This window comes from Octopus sinensis, linkage group LG15, assembly GCF_006345805.1.
Source record: "Octopus sinensis linkage group LG15, ASM634580v1, whole genome shotgun sequence".
NCBI lineage: Eukaryota > Metazoa > Mollusca > Cephalopoda > Octopoda > Octopodidae > Octopus > Octopus sinensis.
The window spans coordinates 22,537,634-22,555,621 of record NC_043011.1 but is presented as its reverse complement, the minus strand read 5'-3'; the positions used below and the strand labels follow the sequence as shown (position 1 = coordinate 22,555,621).

The 17,988-nt window shown below is 38.6% G+C and overlaps 1 protein-coding gene across 2 annotated transcripts in view; it reads left to right on the top strand.

Annotated features, from left to right (window-relative positions):
* The first annotated feature begins 8,354 nt into the window (after positions 1 to 8,354).
* The window catches only part of LOC118766236 (putative GPI-anchored protein pfl2), a 15,766-nt gene continuing 6,132 nt past the window's right edge, over positions 8,355 to 17,988 (top strand). Inside the window, exons 1-5 of one of the 2 annotated variants that reach the window (XM_036509537.1) lie at positions 8,355 to 8,447; positions 11,129 to 11,161; positions 13,505 to 13,645; positions 13,816 to 14,001; positions 16,146 to 17,456. In XM_036509537.1, the coding sequence (XP_036365430.1) occupies positions 8,360 to 8,447; positions 11,129 to 11,161; positions 13,505 to 13,645; positions 13,816 to 14,001; positions 16,146 to 17,456 (1,759 nt within the window). In that variant the 5' untranslated portion in view covers positions 8,355 to 8,359. The remainder of the gene's footprint in view (positions 8,448 to 11,128; positions 11,162 to 13,504; positions 13,646 to 13,815; positions 14,002 to 16,145; positions 17,457 to 17,988) is intronic. The other variant, XM_036509538.1, reaches the window with a different exon arrangement.

Sequence of the window (17,988 nt, the reverse complement as noted above, 5' to 3'; positions counted from 1 at the left end):
ACATACAACAACATTACATACATACATACATACACACAACACACACACATACACACATACATACATACATACATACATACATCCTACATGCATGCATGCATGCATACATACATACATACATACATACATACATACATACATACATACATACATACATACATACATACATACATACATTATCCGTAATGTAGACAAGGAACACCACCGCGGTGCAGCATGATTAAACGAACTATGAAGTGAGTATTATGCAAATTCCTTTCCCAAAACATATAACATCACCAGTGAAACAGTCCTGACAGTTATTATGAGGCTACCGAATTAGAAATCATCTGGTGGAGGCTTGATAGTTGGCTACAGTACAAAAAACCACGTTCTACAGGGAAACTCTAACAAACCTATTTTAAAAAATGGATGTTGAGCTAGATATACAGATTGGCTAATAATAGAACTCATATGGCCAAAAGCTATAGGCTCGTAACATGCTTGAATGTTATATATAAACTGTACACAGGTTGTTTGAATGTCTTTCTCTCAGATGACTGCCAAACAGTGTGGAAGCACTCCGTCGGTTACGACGATGAGGGTTCCGGTTGATCCGAATCAACGGAACAGCCTGCTCGTGAAATTAACGTGTAAGTGGCTGAGCACTCCACAGACACGTGTACCCTTAACGTAGTTCTCGGATATAGTCAGCGTGACACAGAGAGTGACAAGGCCGGCCCTTTGAAATACATGTACAACAGAAACAGGAAGTAAGAGTGAGAGAAAGTTGTGGTGAAGAGTACAGCAGGGATCACCACCATCCCCTTCCGGAGCTCGTGGAGCTTTTAGTGTTTTTCGCTCAATAAACACTCACAACGCTCGGTCTGGGAATCGAAACCGCGATCCTATGACCGCGAGTCCGCTGCCCTAACCACTGGGCCAGTGCGCCTCCGACTGCCAAACAAATGGTGTGATGACTGATGAACAGACAGGAAAAAAGAAAGGAGGCTGGGGCCATGCTGAACAGTTACTCCTCGACAAAGATGTTCTTAAAGAAGCCAAGCAACATCTCCGTAATCTCTATGCCTCGTTCATGGATGATAAACCACTACACCTAACCAAAGTCCCAGTTGCTATTGTGAATGCTGTTGAAAGGCCGACCACACGTTTCCACACAGTCGTCACTGACAACACCTATTGTTATAAACAGAATTAAGTTATCAACAAGCATCTTCCAGGGTGATAGTTTATCTGTAATGTTGTTTCTACTGGCAGCGAATCCCTTGTCGACCCTGTTAACAAAATGCAAAAGGATACAAGCTGGAACAAGCAGAAAAGAATAAAATTAATGCACCCACACAATTTTTGTAGATGACCTAAAGTTATATTCTGGTAATAGGATTGATATCAAGTGGCAATTGGAAATAGTCACAACATTTTCACGAGATTTACGAATGGAGTCTAGGCAAGATAAGCGTTCATACATGATAATCAGCCGAGGAAAACATGTATATCAACGGCTTGTCTCTCTCCTCTATCTTTAATGATGAAAACTACAAATACCTCGGAATCGATGAGGAACTGCTGTACAGGTACTCTGAGAATGCAAATGTCTCATGCGACCCAAAGGAGGTTGGGCTAGCCTACCTAAACAAGCTTGAAAATGAAGCAGACATCATAGCAACAAAAAGCAATGCATTGGTACAAGACCCGTAAGCTAGAGGGCAACAACAGCATTGACATGAAGAGTATCCTCTCTTGGACCTATAATAGATACACTACATCCCACCTAGAAGGATATGGCGTCGCTATCCGGGAACAGGAGAAAGATATTAAATACTTGATAAACAAGAGGGACAAATATACCACCAAACTCCACGTTGTGATAGAAAATGTCGGCTCTACTATACCAGTATGGAGATATCACCCACATCAACAACAGCTGTCCCAGATTGTCTACGAGATACTACCTGCCCCGAGGCATGGCGTATATGATATTCACAGGAAGGAATGTATTGGCATACATCAAAGGTGTGTCAGAACCAGCAGATATTCACAACTTTGAAAACAAGGAATACTCGTGGAACACTCCAATAAAAACAGTAATTCGGTGCAAACATAACGGACCTGATATTGAACTGTTGTAGAGGTCAGCTGCCCAGCGGATGTGGATGTATATAATCAAAAGCCCAGGAAAAGAGAACTTTTATGGTGAATTAATGCAGAACTTAGAGCTCTTGTATGCCGGCTATAAATTCTTATTTGTTTCTATCGTCACAGGTACATAGTTTATGTACCTACAAATTTGCACCAAAAAAAAAAAAAACTAGAAATATTCGTTTTTACAAAGAAAGAGCAAATAAAACTGGCGCGGATTTTACAAATTTAATCCATTAGCGGTATAGTGAAGATTTCTAAGACATTCCAAAAATTCCCTATTTGAGATTTTTTAAGTGAAAAGATGCACATACTCGACAGTTCAACCAACGCACCAACTCAATCACATATTTACAAACACCAGGAATTCTCTTAAATGCAAGTATAGAAGTGTATCTGTGTTTGGAGATAGTCATATGTGTGAGGTGAGAATGGTATGAGTAGTTTTTATAGAGGAGCAAGTGTGTTTGTGTGTATGTGTACAAGTATGAAATTACGGATGTATAGGAACGCAGGTTAGCGAGGGAGTGATGTGTGTGCGCGTGCGCGCGCGCATGAAGCGAGCGAGCGGGCGGGTCGGTGAGGTACAAGTGGAGGAATGTGAGGAGTGTGGTAGAAGTGTATGCAGGTTAAGAGAAGCCAGAGAAAAATAATTACAATACAAAACACTGGTGAGAGAAGTTATTTAGCAACTTCTCAAAGTTGGTGAGACGTCCGGGAAGGAGTAGAGAAAGAAAGAAAGAAAGAAAGAAAGAAAGAAAGAAAGAAAGAAAGAAAGGAAGGAAGGAAGGAAGGAAGGAAGGAAGGAAGAAAGATACATACATACATACACTTTATATATGCATGTGTGCGGCTGTATGTATGTATACATATGCATGTATGTAGATAGATAGATAGATAGATAGATAGATAGATAGATAGATAGATAGATAGATAGATAGATAGATAGATAGATAGATAGATAGATAGTACTTATTTTATCGACCCTGAAAACATGAAAGGTAATGCCAACCTCGGTGAAATTAGAACTCAGAACATAAAGACGGATGAAATGCCACTAAGCATTTATTTTGCCTGACGTGCTAACGATACTGCAAGTTCGCCTTATATATATATATATAGATATATATATATATATATATATATAGATATAGTATATATATATATATATATATATATATATATATATATTATATAATATATATAGATAGATAGATAGATAGATAGATAGATAGATAGATAGATGCGCAATAGCCCAGTGGTTAGGGCAGCGGACTCGCGGGTAGGATCATGGTTTCGATTCCCAGACCGGGCGTTGTGAGTGTTTATTGAGCGAAAACACCTAAAACTCCACGAGGCTCTGGCAGGGGATGGTGGCGATCCCTGCTGTACTCTTTCGCCACAACTTTCTCTCACTCTTTCTTAGCCAGCGGGGTGGCGTCATTTAAAGGCTAAAACAATGCGAAGCGCATTGTGACCAGCGATGTGTAGCAACATCTGATAGCCTGGTCGGTCACGGTGATATATATATATATATATAATATATATATATAATATATATATATATATATATATATATATATATAAGAATAGAAGAGAAAAGAAAAAGGAAAGAAATAGAGAGAGAGAGGTTGAGAGCTTTAAGGCTCAAAGAAGAGGGTCATATAGAAGGTAATATTTCGGCATCGTTCTAAAACTTTCCTCAAATCTTTAAATGACTACATGGCCAAAATTAAGCAATCGCCTAATCTACATATCTTCGCAGACTAAATAAAGAAGATTTATGAAACATGCATCTCCACACACGCAAGGCTTCTCACAAACATAATCACCAAGACACACAAGAAAACTTGCAACTCCACATTCAATGATAAATTCAGACGCGAAGGAGCTAGCTATCCGCCGTAACATAGAAGGTCGTGTAGACCGCCTTACCACGCGACCTCCGCACATTACACTTAAAGACCACATGCCTAAATTCCTCTACAACCCTAAATGCAGGCTGATCAACCCCTCTAAAAGTGATATAGGTATTGTTAGAAAGCGCATTCTTGATACCTGTTTCTTTATTACCCACAAGGGGCTAAACATAGAGGGAACAAACAAGGACAGACATAGGTATTAAGTCGATTACATCGACCCCAGTGCGTAACTGGTACTTAATTTATCGACCCCGAAAGGATGCAAAGGCAAAGTCGACCTCGGCGGAATTTGAACTCACAACGTAACGACAGACGAAATACGGCTACGCATTTCGCCCGGCGTGCTAACGTTTCTGCCAGCTCGCCGCATTCTTGATACCATCAACTCTGACATTAGAAGGGCCACAGGGTTGATTCAATGGGATTCCAGCGCGGCCCTGATCGACTGGTTTCACAGTATCGAGAATAAATCAGCCTGCAGTCTAATGCGTTTGACACCGTAGACTTTTACCCTTCTGTATCGAAAACCCTCCTCTTGAAGGCTCTAAATCTTTCTAAGTAATTCATTAGCACGAGTGATCTCGATGTCAGAATCATCGTGAACGTCAGAAAGTCAATCTTGGTTCAGGACGATACACTGTCTGAGTGAAGAAAGCAGTCGATTTACTGTTCGACGTTTCTATGAGGTGCTACGACGGGACTGAGATCGCCGGACTCGTCGGGTTATTTATCTTGGATACTTTCTAGAAATGCACGCAACCACATTGGTTGGCCCTCTATAGGGACGATTGCCTGGCAAATCCAAAGCCATATGAGCCGCCACGCCATGAACAAGTCCAGGAAGGACGTGATAAACATATTCAAGGAATTCGGCCTGTCTATAACAGTTACCATCAATCTGACCACGGTCGACTTCTTGCACATAAGATGTTATATTCATATGATGCTATCAACGTTCTCAGTAATACAAGTGTTACAACTCTCATGCGATCGCCAATCGTCGTTCCGGCTGTAAGTAACTGTTGCAATGCCCTGTTGACTACTGTTTTAACCGATTTCCTGTGTAGCATTGACTTCAAATACCTTCGATGTTCTGCCTCTCACTGGTCTCAATAGATATTTCTCATAAGTGTTTCCATAGTATCTGACCGTATGACAATGCTTTGCTTTCGAATTTGTGTATGAGGTGTGTGAGTATGTATGCGTACATGTGTGTGTGTATGAGTGTGTACGTATGTGTAAGAGTGTGCATGCATACATGTGATTGTGTGTGTGTGTGTGGTTAATAAATACAAATAGACTGTCGAGTTGTACAGACTTACATACAGCGATAACTATTTGAATGAGTGGAACACACGAAAGCCAATGACTCTATATTGGTAATAAACACACACACACACACACACACACACACACACACACACACACACACACACACACACACACATAATGCACACACACATCACACAAAAGGCAAAACGTGAGTTCTGTCATGCAGCCAGATTTTTCACCGCTTAAAAATAAAAATAATGAAAAAAAAAGCCCGCTCTGTTACTTAATGGAGACAAACAGTGAAATCCCTGATGTCCGTCTAGTCAAGATTTAACTTATTTGACTTGGATGATTTTATGACCTCCAAAGTACAGAATGTGAAAGGATTGTTTACTTAAATCTGTCTGTTTGAAATGTATCCGGTCTCTATTAAAATGCGGATCACCTCGGGCTGAAGTTGTTTGAGGGTCTTTAGAGAAAAGAGATGTGTTGTGAACAATGCAGAAGGAAGTATCTTGTGGAGAATGTACTGTATATAATCTCAAGAAAGATAGTGGTTGAGATTACAGGAGTTGTGGAGGTTACTAGATAGAGGAGAGTAGTGGTGATAGCGGTGGCTTCGGTGTTGATTGAGGTAGTAGTGGGGGTTGCAGTGGTGACGGCGCTGGCGATGGTGTTGGAGGTGGCAGCAGAGCTGGTGTGGCGGCAGCACTGAGGTGGTGACGGTAGAGGCGGCGGCAGTGGTGGCGGCAGTGGCGGCGGAAACGGCGGTGGCGGCAGTGGTAGCGAGGACGGTAGTGACTACTTTGGCGGCGGTGGCGGTGACGATGGCGGCAGCAGTGGTGTTGGTGTTGAGGGTGGGGGTGTTGGTTATGCCGGTGGTTATGGTTACTTGGAGTGGGTGGAGGGATACATTGTATATGTGGGGTTAAGCGTCGAGATGGTATTTCATTTGTATTGTAACAAAACTTATGGTCGATAACGACTTTCTAGCCAAGACCATCGCATCTTATAATTTGACATAATATGTCTAAAATGTCTAGCGTTTTCATTCCTTTGTATGTAACGGTTATGTTGGTGCTGTTCTTGCTTGTAGAGATAGTGATGGTAGTGACAAAGATTAATAGCAGCAATGTTAAGGGTGATACTGCTGCTGCTGCTGTTGCTGTTGCTGTTGCTGTTGAGCGAACGGTCTTCGTCCCAGAGCTCGCAAGATGGGAGAAGTCCGAAACGTGGTCCTTTGCTATTCGTAAGACCCGCAGAAGAGAAAGCAGGTCGACCCCCGACACCGAGAGCATCGACGGATGGATGAATGCGCATCCAGGCTCAGCGGTTGCATAGAAAGTCGGGGACAAGAAACAGAAAGAAAGAGTGAGAGAAAGTTGAAGCGAAAGTGTACCACATGGGGTCGCCACCACCCCCTGCCGGAGCCTCGTGGAGCTTTAAGTGTTTTCGCCCAATAAACACACACAACGCCCGGTCTGGGAATCGAAACCGCGATCCTCTGACCGCGATCCTCTGACCGCGAGTCCGCTGCCCTGCTGCTGCTGCTCCTGCTGCTGCTGCTATTGTTGTTGTTGTTTAACCGCAGGTATCTTTGGTCAAGCGGACCTGTAATCAAAGCTGTTCCAGCCGAAACCATCTGGTATCCTTTCTCTTTTCAATCTTTTGACTTACAAGGACTTTGCACTCCGCTTGCATAATTCTCAAGGTCACTGAAGCCATGTCCGGTAAGTTCACCGTCATCCATTCACCGCAGGGAAAGTTGACCGTCATCAATTCACCGTTTCTTTTTGGTTTTTTTTTTTTTTTTTTTTCAATAAAATAGTTTTAACTATTAATGCTGAGATACTGTGAATATATCTTCTCGGTAAACTTTCCTCGCGATGAACTTTCCTTGCGGTGAACTTTCCTCGCAGTGAACTTTCTTCACAGTGAACACTCCTGCGATGAATTGATGGCGGTAAACTTACTTATAATCCATTGAGGCACACCAGCCACCATATTGCAACATAGACTGGACCTTGTAAGGGTTGTTTAATGATGGTGACATTAATATCCTCGGTGTAAGGCGGTGAGCTGGCCGAAACGTTAGCACGCCGGGCGAAATGCGTAGCCGTATTTCGTCTGCCGCTACGTTCTGAGTTCAAATCCGCCGAGGTCGACTTTGCCTTTCATCCTTTCGGGGTCGATAAATTAAGTACCAGTTACGCATTGGGGTCGATATAATCGACTTACTCCGTTTGTCTGTCCTTGTTTGTCCTCTCTGTGTTTAGCCCCTGGTGGGTAGTAAAGAAATATGCATTAATATCCTCGGAAATATCATTTCTGAGAGTTAGAATAGTTCGTTGAGAATACTACTTGCAGTTTGTGTAACTCTGTGAAAGGATAAACTTACAAAAGCATTTCTATAAATATGTTGATGACTGTTCCACAAGGGTTTTTTAAAAATTATTATTTTGACATCCCCACTTTCTAAATCAACTAATAACTGACCTTTAGCCTCCATTAGACTCAAGTTTTGCAAATTGGGCTGCTGAGACATCTCTCAATAAGTGCTGCTCGTGTCTAGGTTGAAAGAGGTTTTTTTTTTCTTTTTTCGTCTCTAAATAAGAACTTCTTTGCGGTTCAGGTGCATCCTTTGTGATAAATGCCCGTGTTTTGCTTGAAATCAACAAAGAGCAAAAATAGCGATGTTCTTTACATCGTGTTTGGGAATTTTAAGAAAATGAAATGATAACGTTATGCTTTTCTTTTGGTTATTAGGGTTATATAAGTGAATTGAAACTGTTCTCTCTCACTCTCTCTCTCTCTCTCTCTCTCTCTCTCTCTTCTGTTTGTGTCTCTCTTCTGTTTGTGTGTGTGTGTGTGTGTGTGTGGTGTGTGTGTGTGTCTCTGTGTGTGTCTCTGTGTGTGTCTGTGTGTGTCTGTGTGTGTCATGATGAACATGTTCCATTCTGCTACTCAAACACTCGATGCATTATTTTCAATGTTTCTTTTTCTTTTATTTTATTTTCAGTTACGCCATGAATATTTACTCTTTATCTACATTCGCCTTCTTTGTTTTTACGGCGACAAATGGTGAACTAACCCATTCGTCAGAAGATCCTTTAGGTACGAAATTTACCTGTATAAATGATGCCGGCTTTACCAACATTGTTTTCTTTGCTGCTGTTTTATATGAGTCAGGTCAAATCTCTGCTGGATGTCTCGAGCTTCATATATTAATGTAACGTGTTGTCGGGTCACTAGAACATGACAACGGATAGAGCATAAAGTATGAGTCAATAGATGCCTATTCACTTCATTTGTGAATATTTTTCACTCAAAATACGTATTCTCTAAGTCACCTTAGATCTGATAAGCTCTGAAAGTATATTTCGTTGAAAAGGTCTAAGAAGACCGAAACATGTGCAGAGTTGCCTAACCCAAGATCATTTCTCATTTAATTTCTAATTAATTTGTATTTTAGATTTGTCTCACTTATCTTTCTTCGCAAGAAATATCACCACTGCTAAGGATTTTTTTTGTTAATTAACACGTTAAATGTTAGTCCCCGTCCCATTTAACTATATTTAAAAAGACCTAGACCTCTAATGTACTTTGTGGTGAACGGTTGTGAAAAGAAATTAGTATTGTTAACTAAAGCTCTTATAAAATATCATTACAGTTCTTTTATTTATGTTGCATGAACAGTAGGATTATGGGGGCATGCACTGTAACAACACATCACTGCATTCACCATTTGCTGGTGATTCCCTACTCCTGGCGGAGTATACCTTTGCACCACTCAGGCGACAACCCTCCAACCCATCGAACTGTCTGGGTAGTCATTGCTGGTGTGGGTTTTACGAGTTCGGAGTGCAAATCCGACCTTAACTTCTATTAGTCGCCTTTTACGACACGGAGAAGAAATGTTGGGTCTATTCTTTGACACGGCCGGGTGGTAAAATTTTAAATTTGAGCTTTTTGTTCATTTACTATACTACATTAAGTATAAATACAAAGAGTCTTTGAAAGAATTAGAAAGTTAAATTTACCGCTGTTTTCACTTTCAGAAATATATGTTATATTTGTTACATTTTAATTAGCTAAATTATTCAAATTTAGAGTGGAAGCTTAATAAACTGTATTTTGATATTACTCAACAAAAAGTATTCATTTTAGAAATATATAATTTAATATTCTGCAATCTCTATTTGTCTCTCTATATGTATGTATGTATGTATGTATGTATGTATGTATGTGTGTGTGTGTGTGTGTGTGTGTGTGTGTGTTAGTGTGTGTGTGTGTGTGTGTGTGTGTGTGTGTGTGTGTGTGTGTGTGTGTGTGTGTGTGTGTGTGTGTGTGTGTGTTTAAGTAGAGTAGATTACCCACCACACAAATAAGTAATATCAAGTGTGAAAAGGAACTCCATTCAATAAATCGAAATAGATTTACGGCAGAATTTACATTTTTTTCTGACTAAAGGTTTTAGTAAATCAGTCACTTTTTATATTACTTTTCTCTTTCTTTTAACAGTTTAGCTGCTTTTTTTGTGATGTACGAAGAAAAAATAAACTTTGATCAAAGTAAAACCCAAAAGTTATTTTTCCTTACGTTGCGTATTCAATAACTTAAATAAATGAAAAAAAATTTTATCGTATATTCATTAACATGCAAATCATCGATCGTATTTATGAGGGAAATCGACTTATTATGACGTCATAATGGATAAATAGATATGTATCAAAAGTTTGACACAAAATATAGAGCAAAGGGAAAAAAACATCAAATATATTGTTGTTGTTTGTCCTTCTCGAGCTATGTCTGGCTCATAAGGGCCGGTTTCCTGGTTTCATTGGCATATAGGTTCCCCACTTAGACGGGGCGCCGGTCCGTTACGGCTGAACTGCTAGATGCAGGAGTGAGAGAAAGTTGTGGCGAAAGAGTCAACAGAAGTTCGCCATTACCTATTTCAAACAAGGACAGACATAAGTATTAAGTCGATTACATCGACCCCAGTGCGTAACTGGTACTTAATTTATCGACCCCGAAAGGATGAAAGGCAAAGGATGAAAGTTCGCCATTACCTTCTGCCGAAGCTGCGTGTTTCGCTCATAAACACACACATAGCCGGTCTGAGATTCAAACCTGCGATCCCTCGACCGCGGGTCTGCTTCTCTAACCACTTGGCCATGTGCCTCCACGTCAAATGTATTACCTCTCTTTAATTTTCTATGTTGGGAAATCCTGATTGAAATGACGTCATAATAGGACACATTTTCACAAATTTTATGAAATGTCTTGTTTCATAAAATCATTGAACAGGCGTGTGATGGATGGAGAGAGAAATAAAAATTTGAACGAATCGTCTGAGCGTCGGACAAAATGCCCTACGGTATTTGTTCTATTTGTGTATGTGTTTTACGAGTTCAAATTCCGCCGAGGTCAACTTTACCTTTTAATTTACCAACTTCGGTAACATAAAACTACTATTTAAGTACAAGAGTTGATATAATCGATCATTCTCCGTCTCGCTTCAAATTTCTTCCTGTCAAGAGTCCCAGATGAACCTACCTCACGGCAGGAGGTGCAAATGAGAGTAGCTATATGTCAGAAATTGTTGAAGTCGCTCCGATTGATTTTATTAAAAAGTACTGTTGGTACGATAAAATAGTGAGATATTTGAAACATGGTTACTATAGTATAGTTACTATAGTTTAAACTTATTAGTATCTGGATTAAGGCCATATCTTATTTGATTCTATATTTCTATACGTTCATTTAAACTTGGAAAATTCTTCTATTTGTAGTGATTAAATTCTCCCATCGGCTGCCAAGTAAAGGTAAGAATATTATTGTTATTGTTTTTGTTGTTTCAGTGATAGCACTACTAATGGTGATGACAGTGGTGGTGGAAATGGTGGTGGCTGCTATTGTTGATTTTTTAAATTATCCTCAGTCATCAGACTAGTGAAACAGTAAATAAAATGTTTACTGATGACCAGCAAGCACAACATTAAAACTACTGTCTCAAATAAAAGTCATTGGGCATTGTAGTCCATAACACTCAAAAAGACAATATGATCACGGTTAGAACGACTTTGATCGAGGGTCTACTTGATCAAGTCTGATCTGGAGCTAAACGGTATCATATAATGTTGACAGTCTCTAGGCTTTATAATCACACGTTCTAATAGTCCTCAACAAACGAATAGTTTTTGACTTCGATAGCATTCGAGATCGAAGTATAAAAAATTGAGAACTCCATAGGTTTTTTAAAGGCTACTGTGTATAAATATATATATATATATATATATATATATATATATATATATATATATATATATATATATATATATATATATATTTTGGAAAACAAATTTCCAAATCAATCAGGTACAACCCATCAGCATTATATGCATCTACATATCGTACCTTGGGGTCTTATTTATCGTATACTTATATATTTATCTATAAATATACAAAGTATCTTATAAAAGTCAATATTAATTCAATTTTGGGGGAATTAATCGATATGCGGGTATTCTATTTCAGATAGTACAAAAATAACCTAATGAGTATATCTGATAGTAAACTGATGGTATCAGTTTGCACATCACGATATAATAATTAAATGATATAACGAAAATTACCAGCAGGGTATATAATATACTTCACTAATTATCTCTTACTTTAGTTAATACTTAAGGAACTACACGTGTTTCAGTATTAGAAGATTACAATATATATACATATACACAACTATATTCATATATATATATAGTTAATCCAAACAAGAAAGCACAAAAAAAAAACATAACAATGCGAGGACGTGGAACAAATATAGTATTATTGGACGCTCAGGGAAGAAGGAAAGAAGGAAGGTTTAACGTTTCGAGCGAAGCTCTTCGTCGGAAACATAGGAGAAGGAGAGATCCAGAGAAGGGAAGACAGAGGGAAAAAATCGCCAACGGTACACACGCGGTCACATTTTGAATATATATATATATATATATATATATATCATATATATATATATATATATACATATATGCAATCGTCAGATTTACAATTATTCCAACACATCTTCAGGTTCTATTTCAAAATATTATATATCTAATTTTACATCCCTTTAAAAATAAGCAATACAATTAAGCATTAAAGATTAAAAATGAAGAATTAAAATTAAGAATAAAAACTTATACTTTGTAATATTAAGAATTAAAATTTATAAATTATACATTATAAATATGAATTAGAATATATATATATATATATATATATATATAATCATGTAAAATCAAGTATATATCAGATACAGAATGTGAGATATAAGATTAAACATCAGACAGCAACAATTTGGTCAAGGGTAAATATCGCAGGAAAGTATTCTGCGTACTAAGTACACTTACGATAGGATCTTTTCTTACCTGACTCGAAACCCACTGCGCTTTCATGTTGTTGTGCTTCCACGAATAGGGAAGTATTTCTACAGATGTAGCCTTTTCCTCGTTCTGCCAGACTTTAGAACCCTCTCCCATCTCATTGTTTTCCCCCATCTTAAGCCCTGAACTCTTTCATGTTCAAAGTAAATTCATTCCTTTTATCTTAATTTCTCCTTCTTCATATTCCCTTACACTAAGTGACTTCTCGCCTTGTTTGGGACTTTCTTTTTAAAAAAAACTGGAATCTCATGATTTGAAAAACTTCGATCATCTAAAATTATCCAAGCAATTAGTAGATAAAAAAATCCCTTTTGGTGTTGTTTAAAAAAGGAATAATATACGTACATACTCGTATGTGTGAATGTATGTTGTGTACGAGTCGTGTATGTTGGAAAATTCCTGAATCAAAGATGGAGACCTAAATCAATAGAGGATCCTATACGAGTTAAGTATAACTGTAAAGCAAACATTTTTCTTTTCAATTTACACATTTAATATTTTAGATGAGCGGCTCCTCCAAGACGAAGTATTTTGTTTCTAAGGGGCTATATAGGAATTATCGGATACATGTCAATGAATTCTTTGAAACGTTTCACTTTTGAATTTTTATTGTGTGTGTGTGCGTATGTGTGTGTGTACACGTGTGTGTGTGTGTGTGTGGTGTGTGTGTGTGTGTGTGTGAACGAAAAATATCTTACCATTAAATTTACATATATGCATGTGTGTGTATATATTTTGAAGGAGCTAGAATTTGGGAGAAATGTTTACGATACACGAAGTGCCTTGCTAGATTTACCTGCCGACATCAAAACTGCAATGACAATAAATGTTCCTGTCTCCGAGGCTTCGCGTTTTTCAAGAATCACAGAAAATGTATCAAAGGTAAAAGAATAAACATTCAAAACATTTTTTTAAAGCTTATATCACAAGTTAAAGAAATATTGGTGTAACAGAAAATAGAATATGACGAAATTTTGCTTATACTACACATGTTGTTTCTCTATGTCCTAAAGCGAAGTTAGCCCTTGTATTCTTATATTCTTTTTCTGTAGGAGCTAGGCATTATGAGAACTGCAACCCTGAAAGGAATAGCCGATGCATAAGGTTTCCATGGTTGAGAAAAGAACGTTCCTCATATTTTTGCCAATGTAACAGAACTGGTCGACAACAGACGTCGGCAAATTTGCGACGCACTGATGGGATCATGGATAAATGTGTTCTGAACGTTTTCAGCGTTAGTAAGTTTAAATGTTTACTACTACTACTACTACTACTGCTGTTGCTGCTGCTTCTGCCGCCGCCTTCACTGATGCGTTTTTATTACTACCATCATCAAGTAATTGGTTTCAAATTTCGGCACAAGGCCAGCAGGTTTGGGGCAGGGGCCAAGTTGTTTACATCGACCACAGTGTTCATCTCGTACTTATTTTATCGACCCCGAAAGGAATGAAAGGCAAAATCGACCTCGGTGGAATTTGAACTCAGAACGTAAAGATGGACGAAATGCTTAGCAGCAGCATTTCGTCTGGTGTGGTAACGATTCTGCCAACTCGCCTCCTGACCATCATCATGTAATTGGACAGCAAAAATAGCAGCACACCGGACAAAATATCTTATCAGTATTAAGTTGCACCTCTTGACGCTAAAAGTTCAAATCCCATTGCGGATAACTTTGCTTTTCGTTTCTGCATCTTTTTTCCGTACTCGACTACATTCATCCCCCAAAATGAATGGTCTTATGCTATGTTAGATACCTATTTCTTTACTACCCACAAGGGGCTAAACACAGAGGGGACAAACAAGGACATAGAACGGATTAAGTCGATTATATCGACCCCAGTGTGTAACTGGTTCTTAATTTATCGACCCCGAAAGGATGAAAGGCAAAGTCGACCTCGGCGGAATTTGAACTCATAACGTAACGGCAGACGAAATACGGCTACGCATTTCGCCCGGCGTGCTAACGACTCTGCCAGCTCACCCCGCCTTTTTGCTATGTTAGATACCATTACTAGAATTATCACAATTAGAGCAGAATGGCAGAGATAGCAGAGCACTGAACAAGATCTCTAGCAGTACTTGCTTACGACTCCTTACGTTCTTGGTCTGAATCCTGCCGTCAGGAGACCTGCTGGTCTTTCAAATCACATAGTGTCGATAACTTTAGTAGTATTTACATATTGGGGTTGACGGAGTCGTGTGGATCTTGCTCAATGATTTGTGGTACTGCATTTACGACAATGGCCATTATTATTACTATTATCATAATTGTGAAGTCTCATGGCTCAGTGTTTAAAGCGTCGGGCTCACAATCATGAGGTAGTGAGTTCGATTCCCGGACAGGGTTTTTGTCGTGTTCTTGAGCAAGACACCTTATTTTATGTTGCTCCAGTTCACTCAGTTATAGAAATGAGTTGCGATGTTACTAGTGCCAAGCTGTATTGGCCTCTGGTATGTCCATAAATAACCTTTGCTGGACTTGTGCCTCGGAGGAGAACTTTTTAGGTGCGATCCTATGATCATTCATGACCGAAAGAGGTCTTTACCCTATTATTATTATTATTATTATTATTATTATTATTATTATTATTATCATTAAGACGGCGAGCCCGTAGAATTGTTAGTACGTCGGATAAAATGCTTAGCGGCATTTCGTCCGTCTTTACGTTGTGAGTTCAAATTCCGCCGAGGTCAACTTTGCCTTTCATCATTTTGAGGTCGACAAAATAATCACTAATTGAGTACTGGGGCCGATGTAATCGACTATGTCCCTCCCCCAAATTTTAGGCCTTGTGGCTATAGTAGAAAAGATTATTATTATTACTATTATTATTATTATATTATTATTATTATTATTAAGGCGGTGGGCTGACAGAATAGTTACCACGTCTGAGAAAATGCTTAGCAACAATTCTTTCAGATCTTTACGCTTTGTGTTCAAATACCGCCGAGATCAACTTTGCCTTTCATCCTTTCAGGCCGATAAAATAAAGTACCAATCAAGTATTTGTGTCCCTCATTATTCCTCAACGAGCTAATGATATTGTATTGTAGTAATTTTATGCCATCAGAGTTTATCTTCGGGTCTCTCTTCATAATTAACACTGCACAGTTACTTATTCCAAACTGCATTGTAGAACCCCATTGTTATTAGGCAGAGGAAGTACAGACACGTCAATAGCCCGGACTAAATGGCTGACAACATTTAGTTACATCTCATTACGTTGTGATATCAAATATCATCGAGGATGACTTTGCCTCTCATTTTAGATTCGGTAAAATATATTGCTAGCTATGTACGTGGTTGATTAAATTCATTACATCCTTACTCCCAACAGTTGTGGTCTCATTCTAATGTAAAAGCATCATTATTACATTCCAGCCCATCGTAACGAAAGCATACCAGAGTCTTCTACAAAGAAACTAACATCAAAAGAAAGTATGAAAACTTCAAAACCCAGGAAGAAATCTTCACGCCTTTTCACCCCAAAAGAGTTTACATCAACGAGAAATGGACACAGTCGGTCAAATCTTTCTTCGACTCAAAACAACACTTATATAACGCTTCGGATAAAGAGAATAAAAAGAGCAGCAACAATGGTAACAGCATCAAGAAATTCAGCTATGGCGCCAAATGCAACAGTATCAAATACAACAGCGTCAGGTCCTACAACAACGGCATCAAATACAACAGCGTCAGGAAATACAGCAACAAAATTACCAAAAACCACTGTGCCAATAACGACAATCAATATGAAATCACTTATTTCACTTCTTGCAAACTATACGGTTACCGAACAATACAATAACGCAACCATCTCGGATAACATATATGATTCGCCAAAGCATAATGAAACGATTACTTTTGCAACTCGTCAGGATAATGAAACGATCACTTTTGCAACTCGTCAGGAAAGTATAAAATCTACACCGGAAACAACATTGGCATCCAGCTCTTTCACTTCAGCATCAGATTTATCAGCAGCAAAAGATACTGGTGATATGTTTCGCACAGTATCCGTATCAGCTGAACAGAATTGGAAAACGCACAGGCCTCGTCTGCTGCCGGTAATAGTGACAGAAACTTTAACATCAGAGAATCTAATTAATACGACTTCGCGTTGGACTGTATCAAAGGATTTACCCATAAATAATAGTTCGACTGAAGTTATATCAAGCGCACTTCCAAGGAATATCACAAAGAATTCTTTGAATGAAACAAAATCCGCTGACGTATTTATTACATCATCCACTCTCGTAGATTCAGTCATAACATCACAAGCTACATCTCTCAACATAAACTGGACAGCCCGCCCTTCCAGATTATCGTTGGCAATAGAGACAGAAGCTGCAACGCCAGAGAATTTAATCGATACAACTTTAAATGAAGCTTTATCAAAGGATTTACTCCGAAATAATTCGTCAATAAGAGATACATCAAATACTTTATTGGGAAATGTTAGTGAGACCTTTACACAAACAATAACCACAACATTGAATCAGTTCCACGATAATTTACAAGCAGAAAGTAGTTCCACTACGACAAAATATTTATTCAGAAATATTCCTACTCGCACCGAACCTCCGAAGGTCTCTATACATAAAACAACCAACGATATAAACAATATTAGTAGTACACTTGCACCGACTCGTAACTTTTTCTTGACGTATTCCGGCAAGGCAGCCATACCAGGTTAGTCCATTGTTATTTGCATTTCTAAAATTAAATGAAGAAGAAAACCACAGATTCCTGACCACCCTCTTATCTTAAGATACACTCTGCTTTAATCTTATTAAAGCTTGCAGAATCATTACCGCGTCGAACAAATTGCCTAGCAGCATGTGTGTGTGTGTGTGTGGTGTGTGTGTGTGTGTGTGCTCATGAAATTTTACTAACTGTTTTTCTTATTTTTCTAAAATATTTCACAATTCAATGTTTTGGCATTTACTACTCTGAATTATTGGCCTTTTCAAGTTTTCAGCATTTATAACCGAAACATACATACATGCGCTCGTGCGAATATCGTCGAAGTATGCCGTAATCCATTTCAGCCAATCTTATCAATCGGTTTCGTACTGGCTATTAAATAACCAGATATTGTTATATAGCAGCACCACGTGCTCTTCAGATACCGATTAGTAAGATAGGCTGAAGTGAATCTATAATACTACGTATTTTGATTAATATACCCATTCTATTGACAAATACATGCAAAAGCATATTT